Source organism: Castor canadensis, chromosome X (genome assembly GCF_047511655.1).
Source record: "Castor canadensis chromosome X, mCasCan1.hap1v2, whole genome shotgun sequence".
NCBI lineage: Eukaryota > Metazoa > Chordata > Mammalia > Rodentia > Castoridae > Castor > Castor canadensis.
The window spans coordinates 108,675,261-108,699,171 of NC_133405.1; the positions used below are offsets into that span (position 1 = coordinate 108,675,261).

The 23,911-nt window shown below is 37.7% G+C and overlaps 1 protein-coding gene and 1 pseudogene across 1 annotated transcript in view; one reads left to right on the forward strand and one right to left on the reverse strand.

The window, feature by feature from the left end:
- The window catches only part of Prrg1 (proline rich and Gla domain 1), a 110,001-nt gene extending 87,208 nt beyond the window's left edge, over positions 1–22,793 (forward strand). The window contains exon 4 of the mRNA XM_074064196.1: positions 19,410–22,793. Coding sequence (XP_073920297.1) covers positions 19,410–19,895 — 486 coding nt within the window. The 3' untranslated portion in view covers positions 19,896–22,793. The remainder of the gene's footprint in view (positions 1–19,409) is intronic.
- On the reverse strand, positions 9,441–11,729 carry LOC109680271 (serine/threonine-protein kinase NLK pseudogene; annotated as a pseudogene).
- Positions 22,794–23,911: the final 1,118 nt, after the last annotated feature.

Here is a 23,911-nt window from a genome sequence, read left to right on the forward strand (position 1 = left end):
TCCATTCATTAGGTCAGAACTCTCAGGGTCCTGTCACTTCCCAAAAGCCCATCAGCTGGCATACCATCCCCCAATATATGAGTCTGTGAGGGACATTTCATATTCAAGCCATAACATCTCCCTGTATCCTTTCTTCCCCCCATATATGTATGTCAGTAAACTGTTCTTTCCTAAATCTGAGGAAGAACAAAGAATCATCTATTTTAGATTATTTAAAATTGTCAGTTCATGATGGATCCTTCTCATTTCTTTGTTTTGGAGAGTGGAGAGGCAGTTTGCTATAGTGATTTCTGAACATCAAATTGCCTGGCTTCAAATTCTAGATTAGCTACTTATTATGTTGGGTGAACTTGAATGAACACTTTAACTTCTTGAGCCTGGTTTCCTCATACATAAGATGAGGATAATAAAAGCATCAACCCCACTAGGTTATTGAGATTAAATGAGTTAATATATATAAATCACTTAGAGGAGTGCCTGACATATACTAAGTACTTACGGGTTAGCTATCCTTTATCATTGTCATCACCATCATTGCCACCATCATTTTACTTTTACTTCTATATTGAGAGAAAAATCCATACTGATGAAGACTAAGCAGAGAGTTAGGAAACCTGATGGCTGAGAACCATGGCTTAGATGTTGATTAGGAATCACATTCTAGACTGCTGATGTTAACAGAATGGCTTGTAACATACAGTAAGGTCTTGCTGAGCCACAACTCCTGGAGTGCATAGAAAGTAACAGCCTCAGTGTGACCATCTAAGGCCAAAAACTCTACTCACGTGACATGTGGGAGGAGTTGATGAGCCCACTGTCTGAGAGTTAATGACCTATAAACCCATTTTTCTAGGATTACCACTCCTATCTATATAGACCCAATAAAAGCTTGAGGTCTCAGTATCCCCAGTACAGTGCTCCTTCTTGAGTCTGCTCACCCTCCTGTTTAGGGTGCACTTTTACTTCACTTTCACTTTGCTTTAAATAAATAAACCTGTCCCAACCTTCATAGTGGAGCACCAGCAACCATCCCTTGTGCTCAGCTGCCCACTGTTTCTCTGTGTCCTAATAAACTTCTTGCTTGTTGTACTTGCTTGTCATAGTAAATTCTTTTACCAACCTGTGACACTGAAAATTCCTGGCATTTTGGTCACCCCATACAGGGATCATTGTCTTTTTCACGTCGGAACCTTAGGCAGTACTGCATTCATACCTAAGGAAAATTGTGGACCTCTGGCCAGGGTGACTTCCTGGTGGGACCCAAAGGTCTTCTTGAATGTCAGTCCAACGTCCTTAGGGGTGAAGGATCTGACCCTTATACAGTCTCTTCAGTGGAATGTCCTACTTCTGATAATTGCAGGTCTCTGGCCAGAGTGGTTCTCTGATGAGACCCAAAGGTCAGGGGAAGAGGAGCCTGCAAGCCCATAGTTTGCAAAGGTAAAGAATCTGCATCCTTTATTATCCCAACTTCCAACACACGGCATTTTATACTGGGTGAATCTGTTTACACTGTGGGTAACTATTCCTCTGCCTTTACTTTCACTTTCAAATCCTTCCTGACCTTTCTCTGATATCATCATCTCTGTCCCCTTAGAGAACAGTACAGTGCCAGTGATGAGTAATCCCATTTTCCATCCTCTTTCTCAGGCAGGACTGATCACCCTGCTATCAAGTCTTCTCATCCATGAGGATTGCACTTGGTCTTTCAGGTTCCTTTATTTCTGAACGTTGCACTCATACAATTTTTGGAGGGTCTTCTGACTAGTTGAGACATCTCTATCAGAAGTTATACCTCAGGTTCCTTGAGGATGGCTTGAGCCATTCTCTCCCAGTGAGACTCCCCAACAACACTTATGGTCACTGAAACACACCTCACCAACATGAGTCAAATCACCTCAATCCCCTCTGATCACCTCTGGGTTACATTTTTCAACATTGGGCAAAATTTGATCCACAGATTCTTAAAAAAAAAAAATTCCTGGCCTTTTTTGTAATGTGGCCTGCCCAATCTACAAACTGGTAGAGTGGAACATCTTGGCCTCTAAACAGCACCCTCAATTAAATTACCATCCTCAGACTTGATCTTTCCTACAATTGCTGCAAGCGGTATGTGGTCCCCTATGTCCAGCCTTCATGTTTCTCTCATAGCTCATAGAATTTGGACCTTTGGGAGTAATGCCAGATGTGTTTGGCCCATTCCCCAGAGCTTCTAGATTCTTAGGACATTGTAGATGACTAATAACTCCTCTGTTCCATCCCACTGCTCTGTGGTTGCTCTCTAATTCTTCCTCCTCTTCTCTCCCATGTCTTAAAAACAAACATAATTTTCATCAATTTGCCTTTTATATCCTAATCTGTATCTGCAGGGTTAACACATAAAGATTTTGGGCTGTCTGTGTATTTTTCTGTCTTCTTCTTGCATGCAATAAGAAAGTTTTACTGTTCAAGGTCATTTAAAAGTTTTGTTATCTTAGTGGAATATAACATGTGTAACCCTTAGACTCATGTAAGACCAAAGGGGAAAAATGTGTAAAGACACCCTTTTAAAACTCTAAGCAGCAGCAAAGTTTGCTTATAATCTGCAATCATATGTGGACAAATGACAAGGGAAAAAGGAACTATTAATATTAAGTAGGAGATAAAGAGATTTTTTTAAGTTACAAAAAGAGCATTTTTCTATAAAAAAGAATTTTGTATGTAAAATAAGGTTTTTTTCTAAAAAGCAAAGGATTGTTCCAAAATGAAAACAGGCATGTAAGATGAAACCAAAAGGCTTAAAAGCAACGTCACAAAAGGATTGTATTAGGGTTTACACTAAGATACAATTAATGAAATGTGGTAAGACATGAAGAGACATAAAAAGTTATAAGAGGACATTCTCTGGATAAAAAGGCTTTTACATGGTAAAATAAGGTTTTGTCTTAAAGTAAAATATATAGACAAATAGGAACAAAACCAAAAGAGCAAAAACGTCACAAAAGGTTTGCTGTACGTTTTATGATGAGATACAATTGATAAAAACCCAATGCCATCTTGATAGATTTATAAAAGTCTCCCTAAAAATGCTAAAAAATGCCCAGTAATGCTAAAAAAAATCTTTACTTCCCTTAATAAACTGTCCTAGTACTTTCACTACATTTTGCATCTTGCCTAAAATCCTTAAAATCTTCTCTTGCTGAACATAAAGATGGAGATAGCTGCATTGATCTTCCCTTCTCTATCTGAGTTGAGATGATGTCACCTAAATCTGCTCTGCAAACCTTATTTTACTTCCTGGGTCCTTGAGCTTTCTTGTTTCTAACCTGTGTTTATCTACAAACAGCTCAGTTTTGCCATATGTGTAACTAGTTTCTCAACACTGCTGTTTTTTGCTATACCTACTACAGAGCTAAATGTCACATTCCTTCCCCACTGGCTGCAAAATCAAATCTCTGGTTCATTTCTTATGCCGTCTTGTGGTGCAACACTCAAATCCAAGAAATCCTTCCCACACTGCCATGTTGTTCTAATCTCCTGGACAAAATTTTGCCATTCCACCCCTTCCCCCTAAGGAAAGCCTTTACCCAGTATTGTTTGGTCACTCTCCTCAGCCACTTCATGTGCTGTTGGTTATTGTCCAGACAGTTCACAGGTATTCCATTTGTCGAATGCTGTTTTCAATTGCATAAGTCTCCATACCAGGATCACCCACTGCTTCTCTAGGGGACATTGCCCATTGTTTCCTGTCTATCCCTGCAGGAATTGGCTAGTTTGCCTTTACTAGAATGTTTTTTAACCTCATCTACAAAAATCATGGTACAACTACACATACACGCATGCACACACACACACACACACACACACATACTTTTAATCATTCTATTTTATAAATACTTTGGCAGCCCATTTGTTTTATCACAGCCATCAGCTGGAAAAACATCACCTAAATGCCAAATCCAGCCCATCTGTTCTTGTAAATAAAATTTCATTAGAACAGATGCATGGCCATTCTTTACACAATGCCTGTTATTGGGTTCCTGCAATTAAGGTACAGTCAGTATGTAAGACAGAGACCTTATGTCCTACAAAGTCTAAAATACTTATTATCTGGTTCTTAACAGAAAATGTTTGCCCACACTGTTTTATAGTTACTTGTCACAGGCCCTAAATTTACCTAAAGTTGCCAAATATTTTTAAATTTTCAACTATTTTTCTGCTTCTAATATGCTCATTACAGTGTGATCATTGATTTCCCTACTATAGACACCCTCTGGAAGAAAGGCAAGCCATGAACCACTTGGATTTAGTCTGGGATGATACTGATGTAATGTTACATGTCCAGTTAATGGAAATACAGAAGATACTGTTAGTTACTTATCTGAAAGCCATTTCACCCTCTTCCTTGCTAAGGCAACAGTGATTTGGGGGAGGGTAGTGACAGTGTGCCTACTACCTAGTAATAATTTGTAACCAATGTACATCAGACATGGCAAACATGTTCTCCTTTCAAGGTATTTGCTCTATTAGTCCTGCTTCTGGGTGGCCTTGTGACTTGCTTCTAGCCTAAGGAATACATGGACATATCTGATCTTCTGAGAATATTTTACTTCCCTAATAAAAGAAAAAGAGCTTTGTGAAAAGAAAGCATTTCACTTTTGTGGTAAGCATCCTTCTTGGGATGCTGGTATGAAGCTGTGATGCCAGAGGCAGAGACAGTTTCCTTGTAAGCATGAGAAAAGACCAAGAGAATTGCAGGACACCAGTATAGACCAGTACTTCTGTCAAAATCATCAACCCTACCATTTTCTATCACACAGGCTTCTTGATAAGTAAACACAGTTGACATCATTGCTTAAGCACTTTGTGGGTGTTCTGCTATTTGTAGCTTATCCAACATGTATAAAACAACTGCAGAAACAAGGCAATTTTTATTCTAACTCAAAATTAAATCCATCTTACCCTCCATTTTTAAATAATCAGTATTATAAGTGTATGCTGTATATTAAATACCATTTCAGGGGCTTTGCATATGTTGTCTGTATTGTCATAAACAATGAACTTTTGAGCTGTAGATTGTCCCAGTTTTACATATGAGAAAATGGCTTCAAGGTAGTATCATTTCTTCTTCTGGCAGGGGGTACATTGTGACATTAACAAATGTTTTTACAGTATATCAAATATATCATACTTAAACTCACCCCCTCCATCATTCTCCTTTATTCCCCCTCTCTTCTCATTTCTGGAATAGTTTCCACAGGTCTCATTTTTCCATTTACATGTATACATTGTATTTGCACTATATTCACCCTCCTACACCCTTTCCCCACCTCCTCCCCCCTCCCACTGGTACCAGTGCCCCAGACAGGACCTGCTCTGCGCTCCTGTTCTCTGATTTTTTAAAAATGAAAATGACATTTTGGTTTGTTTAAGATAGCTGTACAGGGAATTTCTTTGTGACAGTTCTGTGTACATAACCTGGATTGGTTACTCTCTATTTCTCTCCATTCTACCTTAGTCCCTTTATGGTGATTTCAATAGGTTTTAAAACTCTACATTCATTATTTGCCTTCTTAACATCCTTCTTTGACCCTTTCTTTCTCAAATGTGCCTCCTCTTAGCATGACCTGTTTTTCATAATATTGCTTGTATTTGTATTAGGTCTATATTCCATATATGAGAGAAAATATGTGGCCTTTGGCTTTCTGGCTAATTTCACTAAAGATGATATTCTCCACTTCCATCCATTTACCTGCAAATGACAAAATTTCATTCTTCTGTATGGCTGGATAAAATTCCATTGTATATAATATCACATTTTCTTAATCCATTCATCAGAAGTGGGGCATCATGGCTGTTTCCATAGCTTAGCTATTGTGAATAATGCTGCAGTAAACATGGGTATGCAGGTGCTTTTATTATAACCTGACTTAACATTCCTTCTTGTATATTCCTAGAAGTGGTATTGCTGGATCATATGGCAGTTCTATTTTTAGTTTTTTGAGGAGCCTCCATATTGTTTTCCATAGTTGGTATACTAATTTACATTCCCACCAACAGTATATGGAGAATTCCTTTCTCCCCACATCCTTGCCAGGAGTTGTTGCTTTGTGTTCTTGCTGATAGACATTCTAACAGGAATGAGGTGGAATCTTAATGTGGTTTTGATTTGCATTTCTTTATGTTTTTTGGCCATGTGAACTTCTTCCTTTAAAAAAGCTCTGTTCAGTTCATTTGCCTATTTCTTCATTGGGTCATTGATTTTTTTAGAGTTTAGTTTTTTGAGCTCCCTGTATATTCTGTTTATTAATCACTTGTCAGGTGTGTAGATGGTAAAGATTTTCTCCTATTCTGTAGGCAGCCTCTTCAACTTGGTGACCATTTCTTATGTTGTGCAGAATCTTTTGAATTTCATGTAGTCCCATTGGCCAATCCTTTCCCTTAGTTGCTTAGCAATTTGTGTTCTATTTAGGAACTCATTGTCTGTTAATACCAGTGTATTCCCTCATCTTCCCTGCATTAGCTTCAAAGTTTCAGGTCTGATATTAAGATCCTTAGTCTACTTTGAGTTTATATTTGTGCAGGATAACAAACACGAATCTAGCTTCAGTTTTCTGCATGCCGAAATCTACTTTTCCCAGCAACATTTGTTGAAGTGGCTATCTTTTCAATATCATATGTTTTGGGCCCCTTTGTCAAAAATCATTTGGGCATAGCTGCATGGATTCATATCTGGGTCTTCTGTTCCATTGGTCTACATATCTGTTTTTGTGCCAGTACCATGCTGTTTTTACTGCTGTGGCTCTGGAGTATAGTCTGAACTCAGGTATTACGATACTTTTTTTGCATCCAAATGAGCTTTAAGTTTGATTTTTTAATCTCTATGATGAAGGTCATTGGAATTTTGATGGGTATTGCATTGAACATGTAGATTGCTTTTTGTAGAATAGCCATTTTCACAATATTGATTCTGCCAATCCATGAGCATGGGAGATCTTTCCACCTCTGTAGTCTTCTTTAATTTCTTTCTTCAGTGGTTTATAGTTTTCATTGTAGAGGTCTTTCACATTCTTGTTTATTCCTAGATATTTTATTTTGTGAGGCTATAGTAAATAGAATTGTTTTCCTATATTTTTTAGTCTGTTCAATGTTGGTGTATAGAAAAGGTACTGATTTTTATAAATTGATTTTGTATCCTGCTCCTTTGCCAAAGGTATTTATGATGTCCAGGATTTTTTTGTTGGCGTTTTTCAGGTCTTTTAGGTATGAGATAATCTCATATGCAAACATGGATAGTTTGACTTCTTCCTTTCCTATTTGTATTCCTTTTATTTCTTCTTCCTGTCTTATTGCTTTGCTTAGAAATTCCAAGACTATGTTGAATAAAAGTGGGGAGAGTGGGCACCTTTGTCTCATTCCTGACCTTAGAGGAAGTGTTTTCATTTTTTCCCCATTTATTATAATGTCTATAGGCTTGTCATATATAGCCATTATTATGTTGACATACAGTCCTTCTATTTCCTAGAAGAATAGACCTTTCATCATGAAAGGATGTTGAATTTTATTGAAGGCTTTTTCTGCATCTATTGAGATGTTCATGTGGTTTTTGTCCTTGCTTCTGTTAACATGCTATATTACATTTGATGGTTTGCATATGTTGAACCATCCCCAGGATGAAATTAACTTGATCATGGTGTATGATATGTTTGATATGCTGTTGAATTCATTTTCCCAATCTGCCACAGTGGCTTTCAACTGTATTTTTTATTTGACTTAGGAACTTGTTATTTCCAGGGTTTCTGGTTTTTTTTTTTTGAGAATTTCCATATCTTTGTTGAGCTCCTTATAATGTACTATTTTCTTTATTTCATTTGTCTCTTTTTTTATAATCTCCTTAGTTTTGTTTCAGAGTTTGTTGAAATCCTCTGAGTCCATATAGTTGTTTGTGTCTTCTCGAGATTTTTACCCATGTCCTCTTGAGATTCATTGAGTTGTTTTTGTGTGTCCTCTTTTTTTTTTTCAAATGTCACATTTAATGTTTTCACCACTGTACTTCAAATCTACATTGTACAAAGTGACCAGAAAGTGTGCTACAGTAACTGACCAACCTCTGAGATTGTACCTTTCACACCAGTGTCTTCTTGGGCTCTTTTGATACTAAACACGTTTCTCATTCAAGTGAATTGAAATGTTTCAGTTGGGTTGATTCTCAGGCGCCTCATAAAAAAAAAGATATTGCATCATCTTTGTTTAGTAATTCAATGTTTGTTTCTTTCACAGCAAATAATTACTTCATTGAAGTTAAAACTTCCAAACATAACTTATTAATAGTCTTCAGATTCAGCTCAGATCACTCAAGATGAAAATACTCTGCTAAATACAGATAACTTACAGTAACTTTAACAGTTAATTGTCCATAACACACACCAAGGTTTTTTCTAGACCAATTTAAGACGATCCATTAGTACTCCTTGTACAGATGAAAAACGATCTTCAATTTTCTTGTCTTTTTATTTTTAATATAAAAGTTGGAAGGGACATTCAAGTTTCAAGTCTCCACATTGAACTTAAAAAAAAAATACTCATCATCAGCATGTGGAGGTAAACAAGCCAAGTTGTATAGCTCCAGGAGGTAGAGGCCTTCGACCGGCATTTGTATATACATATTCACAGAGCTCAGTGTCCCAACAGAGAAAAGAATTTGTCAAAAAGTATAAGTTATTTACTACTGTGACATTTCAAGACTCCCACAGCTTTGCCTAAGGACACAAACACATTTGACATAATTCCCTATGTGCCTTTTTTTGTGGCTTTTTTTTAAAATTTGTTTTTATCTTTTATTATTTTTCACTATCCAGTGCAGGAAAAGTCTCACAAAATTTCACAGACCTAAAATGTGCAAGCTAGTTCTTTCTCTATACAGCAATGTTGGGATTCTTTTGAAATTAGCCCAGAAATGAATTATTTACACACATGAAAGATGCATGCTTGGGGTTCTTTTATGTAAGAAAGAGCAGAAAAACTTCTAATTAAAAATAGATTAAATATATATATATATGTATATATATATATATTTATACTGGGTAAGGAAAACAAAAGTTTAGTCTCCTAATCACAAAACTCATTCTCTCTACCCACAACATTGGATTTTAGACAGCACACATCACCATTACGGCTCTAACGAGAAGCTAATTATAGGGCTTGATCATTAGGTGGCATGCCCCTCCCCCCCCAGGTGCAGCCACGATCAGCTCACGTGGCTCCAAGATTGGTCGCAGGCAAGGTTTCTAGATTCTTTAGTTTTAGAAAACACCAAATCTTTAGGAATGGCTCAAATATCAAAATGTATGACTGTCGTGTGTGTGTGTGTGTGTGTGTGTGTGTGTGTGTGTACAATCTCACTTCATTTTTTAAAAAAAGAAAAACAAAACAAAAGCCCCAACTCCCAAATTTGGTTCAATTCTCTTTTGTTCTGAGGTGAGCCTTTACAGCTGCACTAATTTCATAAAACGTGCAACTCTGGGTAAAATATTTTTTCTTCTAAAAGCACAACCACTTTACAAGATTAAAAGTCTAGTAACATTTCTAAATATTATTCATATCATACAAGTAGTGGTTGTTAATTTAAAACTTCATTAGTAAAATTACAGTACAAGCATGATTAACCTCCAGAATTGCAAATCCCAGACTCCAGTGGAAAGCTACATTACATCTTAAGTAGTACATTTTCCTCCACTGTTACTCCCACGCCAGAGGAGACGGGGGCATCTCAGATGTCTGAGCAACAGTGGAACTAATAAAGCTCTTAAAAGCAGCAGACTGAGGGTTGATGCAGAGAGGCACTCTGTTTCCTTTCTACTGTTCCAAAATGAACTGGTGAATAATTTCTTTAACCTGTCAGACAGAACTGAGGTTCTCTCAAAAGTGTCATCAAATTTGGGATTGGTGACGGGCTCAAAGTCACTGGTATAAACTCTTCCTGTAGAGGTGGAAAAGCAACATTTACACATACAGGTGTGATATCTTAGTCGCCCTTCATCTAGGTAGGGATGGGCTAAGGCATTCTTAGCGGATATTCTTTTCGATGGATCAAAGACCAACATCCTGCAAAGCAGATGAACAGCTTCATGTGTAGCCTGGCTAGACAGGGTGTAGAGTACAGGAAGAGATGGCTGTTTATGAGGACCCCTGAGTATGTGTGCCTTAGCGCCTTCACAAGCTGTCCTCCTTGCTTCCAGTGATGGTGTGCCCAACAGATCTGTGATCAAATCCAACTGCTGAATGGGACTCTGTGCCTGAAACAATATTCTTCGTCCTAGTAGTTCTGCAAAGATACATCCGACAGATCAGATGTCAATAGCATTGCTGTAATGACGGCTGCCCATCAGGATTTCCGGAGCCCGATAATACTGAGTAACAACTTCCTGAGTCATATGCCGGGATTCATCTAATTCTTCCACTCGGGCCAATCCAAAATCACAAATCTTTAGAACACAGTTGCTGTTCACAAGGAGATTCCCTGGTTTAATGTCTCGATGTAAAATGCCAGTTGAATGGAGATATTTCAAACCTCGCAAAATCTGCTAAAGAAAAACTTTGACATGATCTGAGCTGAGTGGTTGAGGAGAGACGATAATTTTATGTAGGTCACTCTGCATCAATTCTGTGACAACATATATTTCTTCAAAATAGTCAATGTGTGGAGCTTGGAGTATGTCAAGGGCAGAGAGTACATTATCATGTTTAAAAAAAACACAACATCTTCAATTCCCGGAAGACTCTTTTGCAAGAGACCAGATTCTGGAAGACGTTGGGCATCTTTTTGAGTGCTACTCTCTTTCCATCTCTTGGATCTGTTACTGACCAGACAACACCAAAGGCTCCATATCCAATAGGTCTATCCGGCTCAATATCCAGCTGCTGCTGTGGATGATGCGAGTGCTGATGATGGTGCGCCTTAACTGTAGCAGCTGCAGCAGCCTGTACCTGAGCTGGGGCTGCTGCAGCTGGTCCAGGAGCCTGACCCAGTGCAGGTGATGGGAAATATGGCTGTTGTTGCCCAGGGTTTAACATGGCAGCTGCCAAAGACGTATGCTGCTGTACAGGGTGCACAGCAGCAGCCGACCCCGGATGAAGATGGTGTTGAGGGTGGTGGTGGTGGTGGTGAAGGTGAGGAGGAGGAAGGTGTGGAAGGTGGTGATGATGGTGGTGGTGGTGACCTGCTGCTGCTGCAGATGTACCGCCATTATAAGACGCCACCATTTTTGCATTGGCTCTTGGGCCACAAAGAGACATTCAAAAAAATGCCCTTTGATTGGAAAGCAAACTGGGTCAAGCTGTCATTTGGCCATTTAAAAATGAAGAAAAACCACTCACTCCACCTCAAAACACATAGAGCGGAACTGGCTTTATGTCTTCATCAGTCAATTCCAAATAAGTTAGAGGATCTTGGTGTTTAATTTTTGGGTGAGCGTTTGTGGAAGGGTGTGGGTTGCCAAAGAAAAAGGAAGGGGAAGGGAAAAAGGACCCCTTCCCCCCAGGATTCCTGCCACAAGTGGGTACTAAAACTCCATTCTTAATTTGGGGGCGGTTCCAACTTTGAATGTGGGAATAAAGGCCAAACCTCCCGACCCCCAGAACTCCACGCACGAAAAGGATCAGGTAACACACCACCCTTGGAATTTTGTAACAGGGTTGACTCATCTACCCCTTCCATTCCCACATCCTTTTCTAAACACTACCACCTCCTACATCTCCCCCTACTCCTAATCTAGTTGACCTGATTTTTTGGGGGGCAGAGGTGGGGTTAAACCAAACTTTCCTGGGCAGAATGAGCCAGGGAAGGAGGCTGGAGGGATAGAGTGAGGAGAGGAGGCGACAAGCAGGGCAGAAAGAAAAAAAGAGAACCAGGGCAAAAGTGAAGGTAAGGAGGTGCAGGGAGGAATGAAAGAACGGTGGACAGCACTTGGACGCCCAAACAGAGGGAGAGCGGGTGGGTCCCCCGCGCGACGGCCCCTGCAGGGCTCAAGGCTGCTCCGTCGTAGTCCGCCGCCCCCCCCCCCAGCTTGGTCCTTAAGCCGCCGCGGCCGCTTTTTCTTCGGCCGCCGGTACCACCGCGGCCGGACTCACCTCCCCTAGCAAAGCCGGATAGCTGTGTGTCCTCTTTAAGCTCATTGAACATCCTTATCATCTTTGTTCTAAGGTCAATAACTGGGGATTCATACCCTTCACTTTCCACCAAACCCTCTATTGTGTGATTGTTAGACTTTTGAGGAGTCATATTCCCTTACCTTCTTTTTTTCTCTACGTTTCTATTTTGTGCTTTGCTCATGTGTTGTTGATTATTTAGTTGGGTGTTTTAATCACCTGTTATCTTTCCCTTGACTTAATTTCTATGCTCTGACTAGCTTAGTTGTTAGCTAAGTTGTTATAACATTTCAGCTTAGTGACCTAGAGTTGTAACTTAGCAATGATAAATTCACAGATTCAGTGCCAAGCCAGTTATTTACCTAATATATGAAACCCTTGGCAACATCATCTATAAAGAGTGGGTATTGGGGAGGTAACAGTTGTTTGCATAGAGAGTATCAAACTTAGGTAATTAAAATGATGGCACTAGAAGAGAAGCAGTGATGGAGGGATGAGGCAAGGGGGAGAAGAGGTATGAGGTATTGGGGCTACAGGGCAATAAAGTTTAGTTCAGTCATTGTGGGGGAAGGTGCTATTGTCTGGGATTACAGAGGGATAGGAAGGATAGGGGTAACATGTAGAGTTGATATAATAGACTACTCAGTGAGTGGTTAGTTTGGAGAAGGTAGTGACAGTCGGGGGAAATGGAGGAGAAGGAGAAGAAAGTAAGGATAAAAAATGAAGAGAGAACAGAAGAAAAATTGGGGGAGAGAAAGGAAACTGGAACAAGAGAAAGCTAAGCAAATTGAAATTTTGATAGAATGGAAAAAGGAGATGGGTAACAACAAATTTAAAAGAAAGGAAAAAATGGGGAAAAAAATTAAAAATTTTAAATACACACACACACACACACACACACGTATGTAGTCCAAATTTCTTCCTCATTATAGAGAGGAGTGGGTTTCCTTTCAGTGAAATGACGGCTCTTTCCTCAGATTTTTAATCCAGATGCTGACCCTTCTGACAGGGGCTTTCTCTGTTTTCCTGCTCCTCCCTAAGGTTGATGTGCTGGGCTTTGTGGCAGTTGATGGGTGCCCTCTCTATCAGACAGCTTTGGGAGGAGCGGGGAGTCTGCTCAGCGTGTTTATGCCCAGGTTCTTCTTTGGGGGGATGGACTGTGTGTGTCAGTGTGGGATTTTTTTTTTTTTTTGTAGACAGGTTTTCAGAAATGGTCCTGCAAATAGCTGGTATGTGACCAACCGCCAGCCCCTTCTGCCCACAGGGCTAGCCTGGGAGCTAGAATTGAGCTTTTTGTTGACTGCTTTTCTCTGGGAAGTCTGTTAGTTTCAGTTCACTACCAGTTTCTCCAAGATGGTTGAATGTGTTGTTATTTTCCCCAGACTGGCCACTCTGCCCACACACAGGCTAGATCATCTAAGCACTCTGTCCCACTCCTACCAGGCAGAAGTGAAAATTTCCCTCTGTTTATCAGGCCACCAATTTTGTCTAGGAAGGATACAATCTGCCCATAAGCTGTGCTGGACTATGTGTTTCCCTCTAGAGTAGATGATGTGCCTGCTCACCTGGAGGGGTTGTAGTTTTACTCGGTGGTATCTAGGGTCAGCCTGTGTGGGTGCAGGTAGATGGCAGTCAGAGGTTTCATGTCCATGAATTTGGGCAGGTCCAGGATGTCCCAGATGCTTGCAGAACCCATTCTGTAGTTCTCTGTGTTGTGTTTTTGCTCTTCAGAAAAAGGAGAAAAGAACAGGGGGAGAGGGGAGAAAGAAAAAACAGCTTTCTAGCAGCGCCTGGGCTTCTAGGGCTGTTATGTGCTATAAAAAGCTAATTTAAAGGTTGATTGTTGTACATTATGTTCCCCCTATGTATTGGTGGTATCTCAGTTGGTGAAAAAAGCCAGTTTATCTGATCCTTAATGCCATGAATCTGAAGTATTCTTTCGGACTCAGGGTTCCAGGGTCTGTTGGCTATCCACTATCTTGGTCTCCTCCTATTAGTATCATTTTTAAAACCACAAAGCTAGTAAATAAAAGAGCAAGAATCACCCTGTTTTTGGAAAGGGTAATATCTTTGCATCATTTCTATTCTGTTGTCATCTCAATTCCTTGTCCTATGTAATACACATAATCCAGGTGACTCTGTTTAGCAACAAACCTGTGGAATTGGTCTCTGAATTCAGCTGTCCTTTATAAATGATTGGCAGTTAGTGTTGAATTTCCAACTTGCAAGTTGCTTGTCCTCCTCTCAACAAAGGAGTTTTTGGAGTTAGAATTACTTTAAAATCCCTCATCTCCTACAGACTGCCCTTCCTTTGCCTGTCTTTCTTGTTCCAGGAAGGGAGAAACCACACAAATATTGTCTATAAATGCTGCTGGGCCCTCCTCAGCAGTACAAACTGGGCAATCACCCACTTCCCAGCTGTCCCAGGTAGGTTCTGATCTGATTAATCAAAGGTGGCAAAACATATTCAACTGTACTCTTTCCAGTTATGGGTAAAGGTCTTCAGGCCTTGAGTCACTCAAGTTCTATTAATAAATGGCAGTGAGAAAAATTGAAATAGTAAAGCATATATTCTATAAAAGGAAAGCAAAAATTCTTTGATAGAATCTTGCACCTACTAAATTTTGTTCTGTAATTCTCCTACCATGATAAAACAGCTCCCTTTTGGGGCTCCTCCCTCTGATATGGTTGTCAGACCTCTGTGGCAACTTCAGATGTTATGAAATTATTTGCATAACTTTAGCTTGTCCTATAGCTATGGATTCCCTTTAATAACTATTCTTCATTAAACAAATCCTTTACATTATGCTTGAGATTACTATAAGATATTTAATTATCATAGAACTTCTTGATTGGGTTAAAATTGTGCTGCTTTAAGCATAATTGTTAACTACTAGCTTTCTTTCCCTCTAAAGCACTACTGTACTAAAGTCTTGAAATTATTTCCTCTTTCTGAGTATCTTTTGGTTAATTTTCATAACAGTGATCTTGATTTCAAGTGAATTTTTATCTGATCCTCTGCCCTCAGGAAAAAAATAAGTGTATTTTCCAAAGAAACAAATCTGTCAGTACCTTTATATTTGGACCATTGTTAACTTAATTGAAAATATTTTATTTGTAACATAAGCAGGCTTGCTTTTCATACACATTAAACATATAAATAAAATAGAATTTTCTAGGAGGGTGGCCAAATTGGTTTGAAATATCTTATGTCAAAGCAGATTGCTTTTTTATTTGCTTTCGTGCCAGACCTCTTGGGTTCAAACCCCAGCTCCAAAGTTTACATGTTAAATGATTTTAAAGTTATACTATGTAACCTCTTTGGGCCACCAGTTCCTCACCTGCAAAATGGGTGTGATAATAGTACCTATATTATTTGATGTAATAAAGACTAAGCTACTCCATATAAAATTAAAATTGGGTTTACTAAGTCCATTTTTGCTTAAGGTTTCTTTTTATCGCTTCAAAATAAACATCTAATTATTTTTCCTTATTTTTACCCAGCAAACAATAATAATGATGATATCCCATCATATCAAAGAAACTAGAAATTGAATCATACAAGCCAAACATGCAAAAAGGCTCATTTGCATTATTAATGCTTGGTTTTCCCAACGTACTGCAGACAATATAAAAGAGCCATGTGTTATTGTGTTTATCCAAGGTTAGCATTACATAATTATTTAAAATAATTATTTATTTGAAATATATGTATTTGCATTCATGGACAAGATAAAATGGAAGCAAAGGATGTGGTAATCTGAGAGACAAGGAAGATAGAGGGTAAATTTTCACCTGGAGGCAAAAGAAAATTGACTCTTGAACAGATAAGTGGTAGGTCTCCAGAAGTAGATGATTGATTTCTTTTTTTTCCACTTAGGGAAGTCTGATTAAAAAAAAAAATTTTTTTTTGGTGGCATTGGGGTTTGAACTCAGGGCTTCATGCTTGCTAGGTAGGCAGACACTCTTACTGCTTGAGCCACTCTGCCCATAATTTTTAAAGACTGTATTTATGCAGGTGTGCAATTGTGATTGGAAGCATGGGAGAAAGATGTAAAACATTTTTAAATAATGTCAGCTAAACTGTTACTAATGCTTACATCTTTGTGATGAGATTGCAAGTGATTTGTTTTCTTTTTAAGCTGTCTCTTCATTGGTAACATTTTACATAATTAAAATTTGCTTTCTGAAAGTTACTTTATATAATTAAAATTGCTGGTTGTAAAAATGACAATAAGAAGTTAGCAATATACACTTTTTTAGGCAATAATGGAGTTTAAACTCAGGGCCTCACACTTTGCTAGGCCAGCACTCTTAATCTACACCCCCAGCCCTTTTTTGCTTTTTTTGTTATGTTTAAGGTAGGATCTTGTATTTTTGCCTAACACTAGCCTCAACAAGTCATGGTTTTTACATAAAATACAAAACCTAATCCAAAGTAAGACTCTGAGCACCACAGTTACATGTTTTATAGTCGTTACATCTTATTTACTTAGTCACACAGCCTTTTAAAGCACTCTGTGGGTATAGTAGTGATGCAAAGTCATCAGTGTTTTACCCTGAAACCAGATATTCTCTAAGGTACATTGCAATTGCAACATTATGTTTTTCTAAGATGAATTGGTATATGTTATGAGAAATATTTATGATTTACTAGAGCTGTGTACATATTCATAATGAATGTACTTTTAAAAATCAAGTGAAAATATGTAAGATCTAATATAAAAAGGATCCCAAAGTAGAAACAAATATGCCCCAGATACAGCATTCATTTCAGGATGACACCAAAATCCTGAAATCATCAAATGACTCTATTGCTTCACTAACAATGTAATCACAGGTGAAAACTCATTAAATTTATAGATATATGAAGCTTCTTTATTCTGTGTGGTGCTGGCGATGGAACCCAGGGCCTAAGTGCATGCCAGGCAAGCCCTCTACCACTGAGCTGCATCCCCAGCCTAAAGCATTTTAAAAATAATAAACGTGCTTTTAAAATTATACACTGTTGGAGGCCGGGTATGGTGCTCACATCTGTAATCCTGGCTACTTGAGAGACAGAGATTGAGAGGATCACAGTTCAAGGCCAGTCAGGACAAAAAGTCAGCAAGACCCCACCTCAATCAATAATCCAGGCATCATGTAATACCTGAAAATAAATATGATTCTAAAAAAAGTACTTATTGACTAAGTTTAAACGTTGTAAAATGGAGTCAAGGGCCAAGAATGTAGCTCAGTGGAATAGAACTTGACTAGCATGCGCCAGGCCCTGGATTTGATCCCCAGCACCACAAATGATGATGGCAGTGGTGGTGATGATGATGATGATGATGATGATGATTTCAGAACAAGCATAAGCTAGGACTATCTTCTGCAAACCAGGACATGGTCATTTTTACTTTTAATGCTGTATGTAATCTGTGCCTTTTCTTTCCAGTACTACAAAAATAGTGTTGTAGTTTGCGTGTGAAATTTCCCCCAAATGACACATGTATTGAAATTTGGTCTCTAGCTGGTGTATCCAATCATTGAGAGGTGATGGGATCATGAAGGTTCTGACCCTCATGGATTCAGAACTTGATGGTATTATTGGGACCAGTTGGAGGAAGTAGGTCAGTTGGGGCATTTGGGGAGGGCAGGGGTGGTATATCTTGTACCAGGCCACTTCCTTGGTCCCTTTCTGGGTCCCTTTCTGCTTCCTGCCATGAGGTAATAATCTCTGCTCCACCACACACTTCCACCATGATGTACTGCCTCACTAGAGGCCCAGAAACAATAGAAGCAGTGACCATGGACAGGTGGACTTAACCTTCTGAAACCATGAGCCAAAATAAATCCTTCCTCTTTTTAAAATGATTCTCTCAGGTATCCATCACAGTGATGAGAAAGAGTGGGAGGAGAGGAGAGGAGAGGAGAGGAGAAGGGGAAGGGAAAGGGAAAGAGAAAGAGAAAGAAACAAAGAAATGGAGCCAATAGTATTGAGATTACGGTAACCTTTCCAGCAAGGTATGGGATAGATTAATGATTAATCAGTCATTTTGAACTAGAAACTTGAGTATAATATGTAAAAAAATTAATAGTAATCCTTAACTATTTATTGTTTATATGCCAGAGAATCAATCAGACATGTTGTGTATGTTATTTAATGCTGAGACAACCTATGAGGTAGGTTTGTATTATCTCATATTATAGGTGAGGTTAACTAAGGCCTAAAGGAAGGAGTTGTCCAAATCTCTTTAAGTAGTAACTGGGTCTAGTTTCCTTTGTATTCTTTTAAATGTTTTCCTCACAAACGTTAAAGACATGAAATACTTGAGCAATCAGTTGTGATTAAATTTCAGTTTCAAAATTACCCTAATATGGTATCTATACTACCCTCAGGTCTCTCCTAGGAATAATATGTAATTTCAGTCTTCAGTGAAATGTGCAGTAAACTTTGCAGTTGGCAGTGTAATTGAGGAGGAATATCTGTTGGAGGAAGACTGCAAAAGGAACCATTAGAAAACAAAGTGTTCATCCATGGGGTGTTTGGGTACTACAACAGCCTAAACTAGCACACATTATTAAGAATGATGGTGATCATACAATGAGAACCTCAAAGTTGGATTTGGAGAGTGTCACTTGACTTATATTTATTTGTAAAGGAAAATTATTTGATATGATCTGAAAAGGAAAAAATGTTCATTCCTTATTTTTTCACTCTAAAATATCATAGCTGAAAATGTAAATAACTACAGGTCTTGAAAAAGATCCAGAGTGAGCACAATGATGCACAGATGATCTCCAACTAATAATGGTTTAAATTACAGTTTCCTGACATTGCAGTGGTGTGAAAGTGACATGTATTCAGTAGAAACTGTACTTTAAATTTTGATATTTTCCTGGGCTAGCGCTATGCAGTAAGATGCTCTCTTTGGGTGCTGGAGAGCAGCTAAAAGCTATAGCTTTCCACTTCACCATGTGATCACAAGGGGAAATGATCCAATCTGTACAGTGTGCTGTGTGCTAAGCTATAATGTTTGCTAATTAAGTTTATTCAATGCATATTCACTTAATGATATTTTCAACTTATGTCAGGTTTCCTGGGGCATAACCCCATTCTAAGTCGAGGAGTTTCTGCATTTGTAATTTTTTGTCATAGAAAATACAGGCTGTAGATCATTTTAACCAACAAACCTGGTTTGGGTCTTTTGTTCATTATATTCATTGAGCCCAGATGTTTGTTCATCTGATATTTTCTATCTTTTGAGTACTGATTTTCAATTGATATTGTTTTGTATTTTCAGAAGGAGTTTTGGAGCACTTACACAAAAGCGCAGCAAGGAGAGAGTAGCAGAGGAAGTGACTGGTTTCAGTTTTATCTTACCTTTCCATTAATCTTTGGCCTCTTCATTATCCTCCTTGTCATTTTCCTAATCTGGAGATGCTTCCTAAGAAACAAAACTCGAAGACAGACAGTGACTGAAGGCCACATTCCTTTCCCTCAGCACCTTAATATTATCACTCCGCCTCCACCACCAGATGAAGTATTTGATAGCAGTGGATTGTCTCCAGGCTTTCTGGAATATGTAGTTGGGCGCTCAGATTCTGTCTCCACTCGCCTGTCCAACTGTGATCCCCCACCGACCTATGAAGAAGCCACTGGCCAGGTGAACTTACGGAGGAGTGAAACAGAACCTCATTTAGACCCACCCCCAGAGTATGAGGACATTGTCAATTCTAACTCAGCCAGTGCCATTGCTATGGTGCCTGTGGTCACCACCATCAAATAAAGCTGCAAACTTCTTTTTACTCTAATCATTTTTAAAATACTAATGAAAGGACTTTCTAGCACTTTACCACTACATAAATGTGCATTGACTTATTTTATTAGAGTCTTATAGCATACCACTTCACACTTGCTGGTTTGATTTTCTTAATTTTGTTTCCCATTATAAAATCATTATCCAAACTCATTTTTGCTAGAGGAAATATGTGCAAAGGGAAAAGCATACCAGTGGGGGGGTCTCCATGGTATGTGGTGAGATATACATACATAATACATATGTATACATATATACGTAATATATATGTATTATGTATGTATACATATGGATATATCCACATGTGTGTATCAACCTAGTACATGTGCAACTGTCTTAAAAATTAACTTCTATCTAAATTACTTGTAAGGAGAATATTACTCACCAAAATTGGAAAAAGGGGGCACCAGAAATTTATATAATAGCCAGCAACATGCTGTAGAATTTTGCAAAAAGTATATACTTAGCATGCTTTCTAATTCTTACAAGCTTTTGTTAATCTCCTATTTCTTCTTCTACCTTCGAAGGGAAAAATACATGGAGTCATTCTCAATTTTAAAAACATCCCAGAAAGAGATACAGGAACAGAGCATGTGCACACACAGCAATAACTTGCTGATAGTGTACAACAAGAAAATCATTGGTTTTTCCTGGTATTTGGCTCATTTTGCCCTAGGGGTTTTCTTCTTGATTGACTCCTCCCCCCACTCCTAATAAAACAGTTTACTTAGCATCTCACGCTATTTGTACTAAAATGTTGGTGGGGAGGTTTTCCTGGCAATGGAATAATTTCTAAACTGGAAATAGGTATTAGTGACAGGCTGATTACACCTTTGCTCACTTGGGGGTGAGCAATAATTATTTTCTTCTCACTGTTTCATTGCTTTTTTTGCTTTACTATTTATTTTCTCTTTACCATCACACATTCTTCAAGCACCCCAGAATTTAGTTGAAATAAATAGTTTTGCCGAAGTCTTTGCCTAAAGATTATTAAGAGACAATTTTCTATTAAATTATAAACTGTGATTTTTGTATCACTCAGTGTGTGGAAGAAGATTGCAAAATGTGTGTTGTGGTAGGTGCACATCAAATCTAGTTATTGTTCCCACATAGATCTCATTGTTATTTTGTTTTGTATTTTCATCAGATTTTTTTCTAACTATAGGGATTTTACTTTTCCCTTGGAGCAGAGGGAACAGGCTGTTAATGAACTGCCAATGTAAACTGACTCAGAAAGGAAAAAAGGTCAAATGAGATGATGTGTGTATAACCAATTTGTACAATGTAAAGAACTATCCAAGTGTAAGATTCTAAAGTTATTATGGGGATTTGGGGAGAAATTTCTTCCTGTTTTTCTAAAATTGACCAGAGCTTTCACATAGTGAGAAATAGAGCCAGCTGCTCCATAAATAGCTAACATAGTCCTAATCTAAGTATGTGGGTTGTTACTTAACCCCTGCCATAATATGGTCTGCATAAAGTTGTGCCAATTTAAAGATGGTTGCCAACTCAGTACAAACAGGGCGAAATAATGTTGGAAAGGGAACTAAAGCAAATGTAGTTTAATAGATTTTGTAACTTTCATAGACTAAGAATGATTATATCTTGATAGTAGTCTCAGAAAGTACATGGTGATCTTTGGTTTCTAATTAAATCTCAAGGTGGGACAGTTTGATCCAGTTATTTATGTATGTACCCGTGTAGTTTGAGGGGTTTTTTTTAATGAAAATTAAAGCTCCTATGTTTTAAACTGTTTTTGTCATTAATACCAAGTTTTAAATGAGACCAGCAATTTTCAATGTAGAGCCCGTGGACCCCTGGAGTTCCTTGAAAGCAGTTAAGGGAATTTATGAGGAGCCAAAACTTTGAGAACTACAGAATTAGACAAAGACACAGGATGTTGTATTACTAGTTATCTTTTCTTGCAGCTTTGTTTTACATTCTGAATTCTTGGTATTGGATTTAATGCTGCCTCTTAAAGGTGTCTGAATTGCAGTATAAGAATGAATGTTGATCCTTGAAGCAAAAGTCATGTTTAAGCTGATCAATAACTGTAGATTTTTAATTATTAGTTAAAGAAAACACTGCTCCATAGTAATAGCTGCATCAGCAACAGATCTCATGGCAGCTTTTGCATGATAATGAGAGAATAAACAACATACTACTGTCATCAAAAACATTGTCTGAGATTTGTTTTGTTTGAATATAGTCTGGGTTTTAAATTTTTTAAATCCCTTTTGCTACCCCATCTGGTTTTATAAACCGAGTTTCTTAACATTTATTATAATTAAGAGGCTTATCTTGAATAATATATATTTTTATGCTTTTGCCTTTCTTACCTGACTGATATTACATTCGCCTTTGATTGTTTATAATAAAGGTTTATTTTTGCAGAATGTATTTAGTACTTTTTTTAAGCAGTAACTAAACTGAATCAATCAGTTTGTATTTAAATAAAAGAATGTGCTCAGTGGTCTTCCAGTGGAATAATTTGCAAGCCTCTATATGCATTAGTTGTATCTGGAATCCTAAAACTGGCACTTTTTGCTTCCTTACTCTAAATATCACAATAAATTGTATTTGTTTTAAAAAACAAAATTATTTTTTCTTTTCCTATTGACCAGTGCAGAGATGTTGTTTGTTTCATTGCTAATGATGATTTCTTCAAGATTGATTATCTAATCCAGTAACTGTGGAGGTAACTTTTAACTCAGTTCTGTGTATTTTATTATAATATTTCACATTTTTAAATGCTTGGTTTACATTAAATTATGGTATTTAACTATTTTTTATGTTTATATTAGATAGGGTTTTCTTATGTTTCTGTGTTTTTTGGTATGCTAAATAAAGCTATTTTTAAACCCAAAAGGTTTTTGTCTGCCATGTGTTAATCATATTATGGTTCAGTGATAAACATACTGTATAAGCTCTTATTATGTTCTTTTTAATAAAGTAAAATATTATGGTTTTTTTTCTTATGGATCTAGGGATTATTGCTCAGTAAATAAATCAGAAATCATCTGTTGAAAACTTCAGGATATTTCTCAGCATAAAAAGAGAACTTTCTGTACTACTTCTTAGTGCCCTTGGCATGTTCCAAAAGAATAGACTGACCTCTCTACTTTAGTGTAGTTTGTCAAATCTTGGGAATGGTTGTGTCTACAGATATTAAAGAGCTGGGTTTTTTTCTGCTTAGCAGAACAGCTTGCTTTTGAAGATAAGAAAAGCATAAGATGAAAACATTATAACCGTAGGACATTTTCCTAAGTGCAGCTACCTCAAAGAGTAAAAGCTGATGCAACAAATCATTAACCAAGCAAATGTAAATATGAGATGATCATCATAGTATAAAAATTTAAATTATGGTATATTCTGGGAGGAATTTTAAATGTAAATTATAAGTATCTGTTTTGTAAGCATAAGTCCCCAGAGTTGTCCAAGAAGGAATGAAAAGGTACTTTTAAAAATATATACAAATTTCTAAAAATTATGTCTTTCATCTTGATAAACACAACCATGAAACTCAACACCTATCAAGATATTTCTAGAACCCCAGAAGGCTTTCTCATACCCTCTCCTTAAAGATAACACTACTCTTACATGTGTCATAATAAAGATCACTTTTTTAAAGTATATACTTGACTGTGGCCACATGGACTTGCCTTTTTCTTTTTATAAGTTCTTAAGATAGTTCAGAAAGTATCAAGATAGATGTTTCTAAGCTGCTCTTTCATTTCCTAGCCTTCCTTGAAATCACCTATTTGTTTTCTTAGACTCTGTACATTCCTAAAGCTCTTTTAAGGCAAGAATTATGTTTAATCCTTTTAACTCCCTTCCCCAAATACATCAAATGCCTAAAAGTGACAGCCTCCTTTTTGTAGGCTATGAATTGATCAAAGCATTAGTAGTTGTCTAACTGGTCTCCTTACTGCATATCCTTCTTCTGTAATTGTTACTATTGTGGTGTTTTGTTTCATTTTTTTAGT